Genomic DNA, 5,647 nt, shown 5'->3' with positions numbered 1-5,647 from the left:
GGAGCCGGGCGCCCCGCAAAGGCTCTCCGGCGCCTGCTGATTGGTAGCTGAGGCCACGGAGGGTCGGTGCGCGCGCGGGAGACGGCCAATCGCAAAGCGCGGCGTTCCGCCGGGGTGAGGTGAAAGGGGGGGGTGGGAGGGGGGCTGTAAGGCGCCCTTATCACTGGCGCGCGGGTGTCCTGTCTGTGCGTGTGGTTCTTCCTCTCGCGAGGTGTTGACGTGCGGCGAGGCGGCCCGGGGCGCGCGCGCGGGGCAGGTGACCTGGCGGCCAACGGCGCATGCGCGCGAGGGATGTAACGGCCGTGAGCGCCTCTCTCCGTGTTGGCGGGCTGAGGTAACCGCGGCCCCGTCAGCTCCTTCCCGGCTTTTTTTCCCCTCAGGAGCTGTCTCCTCACATCAGCTCGGGTTCTTCCTCCGCAGAACAGGGGCCGTTGCGGCCCCACAGAAGACAGCGGGATCTCTGCACCACCGGGGCCCGTGAGGGGCCGTGACGGTGCTGCCAACGCTGCCGCCCCACACAACGGCCCAGGCCTCTGCTTGCGGCCCTGTAGTGCTCGCCTAGTCCACGAGCCCGTTCAGCACTCTGCTTGGTCAGTAAACGCGATGGGCTGTGTTGAGTTACCCTGCTGCGAACTGCCATGAGCGGTCTGGCCCTCCATCCCACTTCACGACGAATTGGCGTGCTCCTTGCGCAGACAAAAGCGTGTGGCATGTTACTGGCTGAAAGACACCTGAGAGGATGGGAGAGTAAAGTCACAGTTCACTGGGGTTAATACAAATCCATCCAAAGTAACAGCCCTGGGCTTTATCTGAAAGAAACTCATATGTCCTTTATCTTTAAAAAAGAAGTACTAGGTCCCCTTAAATAAAGTTGATTCTACTTAAAGCACAACAGCTGCTTCCCGCTTTATCAGCAGTCATTAGTAAGTGTCACAAGTGAGAAACATACAGTTTTACAGATATGTTTTTGGAAAATAAATTGGTTATGGGACACAGGCTAAGACCCAAAGAACATTATTGCATTTTATCTTAAGACTCCCAATCATCATACCTCTGCATTTTGCACAGCCCAACTTGGGATAGCGTTCAACTCGGCTACTTAACAGTCCTGGCACCGTGGAGTAAGGGGAAGGAGGACTGGGCTGGGGGTGCAGGTAGTTTCTGAAATTTAGTAAAGCTGGCAACTAGGAATTCATGGTTTTGTCTGTTGAGAAATACGAGTTGCAACCAGCTAGATGGGGGGGCGGACACTAGGTGGAGCTACGTGCTCTGCTGAAATAAGGTGGGTGAGGATCCAGGAGGGGTGAAAGCTGCCTTGCAGAAGTTTTGGGAAACAGTGCTCGCCTAGAAGTGAAAATTGAAACATTTTACTAATGTACTTGCATCAGTAAAGCGCCAACTGTGAGACTGAAGGATCCAACCTGCTGAAGCTGTTAATTCTAGAAGACTTTTAGGAGCAAGAAGTACTAATTTTTGCAAGACCCACTGCAGACCAACTATTGAGTGTGCCCTTAGAAAAAATTTTTAGTGATAATTCTTGTATGTCCTGCAGACCAAACGTTCTCATTGTCACTGCCGAATACAGCCCCGCTGATGTTTTGTAAAGAGAGAAACGTAACCAAAGAACAGAGTAACAAAGTAGAAAGGTTGCTTGCACCACCTTGCTGAGCAAAAAGGCACTCTGAGGCACTGTGTCACTAAGGATTCAACTTTGTATTAATTTGCAGAGCTTCATAGATAAGCTCTAATGAGTTAGTATGAATCACAATTAATGCGTTACACTTATATTGCCTATTCTCTCCAAAGGCTTACATGGTCTGGGATTTCTTTAATAGACCAATTTGCAATATCATCTTTCAGTCATCTTTTTTTTTTTTTTTTTAACCAGCAGGTTTACTTGATGGCAAGTCTGGACACAAAGGCAGCTAAAGGGGAGCTTTTCCAAAAGCTGGGGGGTTTGAAAGTGGAAGCCAGGTGCCTAGATGGGGCGGGTTGAATCAGCGCTGAAGCAGCTACTATTACAGGGCAAGGACAGCGTGGGATTGTTCCTGGAAAACTGTTAAATCCACAGAAAATTATACAAGCATTACAGTGGTAGCGCAGTGGAAATACAGTGATTTTTGTTTCTTATGAAGGTGATTTTGCTTGGTCAGCATAAGCTCTGGATTTTGCTGACAGGAGTCAGAATGGATTGTGGGGGCCTCCCAGGCTGTGCCAATATAAGGCAAATTTTACTGGTAAGGCAGCACGCTTTGAATTTTTCAGATTGAGCAATGCTAGTGTGGTCAAAGCAGTAATTCTCCTGCCAATAATAGTAATTCTACCAATCCAGAATTGTTTATAGTAGTACTGCTTATTCTGCTTCAGTGAAGCAAAGTGAACTTCATTGTGTTGAAATTCTGTAAATGGAAAGTAAACAAAATTTTCTAGAAGTAGGTCTGGCTGGTAACGTTAAAAAATAACAGTAAGATGGGTCTTATCTTTTCAAAAGATCTTGATTTTGATACAGTGGAACATGCTCAGAAAACATCCTTAGCCGTCCAGAGATAGGAGCAGGAGGCCAACTCCTTTACCTTTCTGGAGAAAAATTAAATTGGCAGCTGCAGTCCCCTCTGAATTATTATATCAATCATTTCTGCCGCAAAAAATAAGTTGGAGAACTAGGACAAGTAAAATATTTACAACAAGATTTAGAAACTTCACAAACAGCTGTCTTAATATTTAGTTTGGAATTCAAACTGTGCTCTAGTTTCATACAAAAAAAATTGCAAAGTAATTGAATTTAGTTTCTGCACAAAAATACCAGTTCGTAAAAATGACCTGTTCCAAGAGATGGCTTCACATCTTGGAGAAAATACATCAACTTATCACCCCAGTCCTTCACCACTGTTACTCTGAGAATGGTCAGCTTTGTTTTGGCACTGCGTGATTTAAGAATGTAACTAGTGGTGATGTGTGACAGTATTGGGAAGAACAGCAAGTGAACCGCTGCAGGACAAAAAGCTTTAAAGCTGGAGGCTCTCTGTGATCAATTCAGTTAGACAACAGGAATTTCTTTCTCTACAGCTCCCAAAAAGGAGTTAAAAATACCCTACTAACAGTTTTACTAAGGTCTACAAACAGGCTGGAGCCCTCTAATGGCCCCAGTAGCTTAGAGCTAACCGCGCAAGACGCACACCATACAATAAATCCAGACTGCTACGATACCGCTATATTCCCTTCACACTCTGTCCAGCCATTCAAGCGAGTGGTTCCATAAAATCTGTGTGTGTCAAAGAGTAGAGCTGTTTCTCAGAGCCTCACGTACTTCTATTTAAAACAGGGTTTAACTTCTGAACTTCTTCCTAATCCTTCCTATCTGTCCTGTCAGACAGTGTTTCAGGGCTGCTTTGATACACACACTTGAGACAATCAGCCACTGAATGTCTGACAATGCTGCTGTGTGTTCGCACTCAGTGGGCTGTGAATATCCTAGGGAATTTCTTTGTTGCATTACTGTACACCCACAATCATCACACTTGCAAAACAACATCACTTTCGGTTACTTTCTAGAAAAAAAAAATCTAAAAATAGTTCAAGCCTAGTCTGCATTAGAGAGCAAAGCATTTCAGGATGTGAATTGTACACAGTAGCTGTATAGAGCCTTGCTTGCTTTATACTGCCTTTCCATGCTTACTTTTTCAATTAAAGAACTTCTCATATTTTGTGTTAAGACAAAACATTCTAACCCAACTCCAGTAATGAAACTAAAGCAGTTCTTGGCATGAGAGTGAAAATCCTTAGATGTTGAGTTCATTTGGAAATTGATAGGTTACCAAGTTTATAGAAATATTTTAGAAATACTTGAAAATAAAAGGTAACTTTTTAATCTCAAACCATACATATGTGGCATTAGCAACAGGAAAGATGAGTAAAGATAAATACAATTTTGATACTTCCTGTACTATCCATCATGTATAAAACCAACTACAAACCTGTTTCACATAAATCATAACAAGCCCAGGTACAACCTGAGTTGTAGCTTGCACATCCAAATGTTTCTTCCAGTTTATCATCAATCATTGCAGACCAGAAAAAGCTCAAACTCTCTGAGTAAGCAAAAGCTCCACAAAATATGAGTGTGCATCTTTTTTCCAACAAATGGGCTTGGTTTATTTAGTCTCTCCATATCCAGAGCTCTGTAAGAAGGCTCATTGAGTTTCTAATGATTTGTATGCCTCCACCAGTTGATTTCAGTCATACACAAAGCGTCGAGACCTTTTATTTTTCCTCCCAAAGACAGAAAGCAGGATTAATTACAATCTATAGACAAAATAAGAGCTCGTCGCTATTCCAAATGCAGCGTCGCTTTGCTGTGGAGTCCCAGGTCCACGTAAATAAGAATTCCTATCTCTCTTCTCTCACAGGGAGGATGAGCGTTCCCAGTTACCTGTTCTGCATGTGGATATCCACAGGTATGAAAGTCACTGTTGGGTGCTGAGACAGGCTGTTGCTGTTCTGCCCTAAAGCAGGTGGCATTGCTGTTTTGGTGGTTTTGGGTTCCAACTCCCGCTTCACTCTCATGCGTCTGTAAAGGTAAAAATGAAATTGTCATTTCATGCTGGTGCATGTTGTGGTCTCTCCCATGGAAAGTTTTGGGAAGGTTCCCGCTGAAGCAGGTTATGTTGAACAGCTACTGAGAAGTCAATACAAGCAAGGATTTCATCTCAAAGACACTAAATGGCAAGTCAGTGCTTCTAGAGCAGATAAGTCTAACCCAATGCCCTGAAAGTGAGAAATCAAGCTTTTCTCTAGCAGCCTTGATGCGCACAGCAGACCTTTCCCCTGTGTCAACAGGGATCCCTACAAAGAGCTTCCATCAAGCATCTCTTTCTGCTTCCTGGCAATTCAATCACAGAACACTGACGCTGAGTTTCAGGACACTTCAATCAAGCACATTATAGTTTAGATTCTCCTGGAAATTTTCAGCAACAAATACTGAAGTGGTCTGTCAGACAACAGCACACCTAACAGTGATTTTGGTTCATCTAGTCTTGTCTTAGCGAATTACAGAACTTGGCCACGTACCTGTTATATGTTTTCAATATGAGCAGAACCACTGTAAAAATAATAATCACTCCTACTACGATGGCAGCAACTATTGCTCCAGAACCTAGCAGGGAAGCAGAAAGGGGAAAAAAAGCCTTATTTACAAAGTTGTCATTGTACGGTTTGAAGTTTGCCAAGTTCAAGGTCCACTTAAGTAAAAAAAAAAAAAAGGTACCACCCCGCTACTTTTCTTACTTTGATAGAGACTTTGTTCTTGAGACTTTGTGGTCACATTTACTGAGAACTGAGTATTATTGATCAGCGGTGCGGCTGTCGTCATCTTGATTCGGCTACAGAAGAAAAAAAAAGAAGAGTGAGTTTATAAAATATTAACCAAAATTTCACAGTGATAATTAGGCAACTACCCGTTAAAGACTCAGAGTCTACCAAGTGCAGGCTCACTGAACTGGGGTTTTTAATATTTTCTTAGTGGTGAAAATCTGGCCCTGCTGAAGTCGATGGAAATTTTGCTAAAATCTAGTCTTGAGCAATTTGCCTTACAATATACACTGCTCAGTATTAATAGGATAAAATAAGATATAAACACAATAATGCATTA

General features: G+C 43.5%; 1 protein-coding gene across 1 annotated transcript; it reads right to left on the bottom strand.

Moving 5' to 3' along the window:
• Nucleotides 1–391: 391 nt before the first annotated feature.
• On the bottom strand, nucleotides 392–5,368 carry NCMAP (noncompact myelin associated protein). The gene is made up of 4 exons (XM_010576346.1): nucleotides 5,284–5,368; nucleotides 5,068–5,152; nucleotides 4,430–4,567; nucleotides 392–731 (listed from the first exon to the last, which is right to left on the bottom strand). The coding sequence occupies exons 1-4, from the start codon at nucleotides 5,366–5,368 to the stop codon at nucleotides 392–394; spliced, it is 648 nt and encodes a 215-aa protein (XP_010574648.1).
• Between the last annotated feature and the right edge of the window lie 279 nt (nucleotides 5,369–5,647).

The sequence above is a fragment of the Haliaeetus leucocephalus genome, unplaced genomic scaffold, assembly GCF_000737465.1.
Source record: "Haliaeetus leucocephalus isolate CR32 unplaced genomic scaffold, Haliaeetus_leucocephalus-4.0 Scaffold517, whole genome shotgun sequence".
Lineage (NCBI taxonomy): Eukaryota > Metazoa > Chordata > Aves > Accipitriformes > Accipitridae > Haliaeetus > Haliaeetus leucocephalus.
The sequence above is the reverse complement of the archived record's forward strand: the minus strand, read 5'-3'. Positions and strand labels throughout refer to the sequence as shown.

Bases quoted from the DNA above. Each gene is read 5' to 3' on its own strand.
- NCMAP (XM_010576346.1), bottom strand. From the start codon at position 5,368: ATGACGACAGCCGCACCGCTGATCAATAATACTCAGTTCTCAGTAAAT. The intron at 5,153-5,283 runs GTAAGAAAAGTA...CTTCCCTGCTAG, and splicing joins AGAACAAAGTCTCTATCAAA to GTTCTGGAGCAATAGTTGCT. The intron at 732-4,429 runs GTAACTGGGAAC...CCATCCTCTCAG, and splicing joins GATATCCACATGCAGAACAG to GTGTCTTTCAGCCAGTAACA.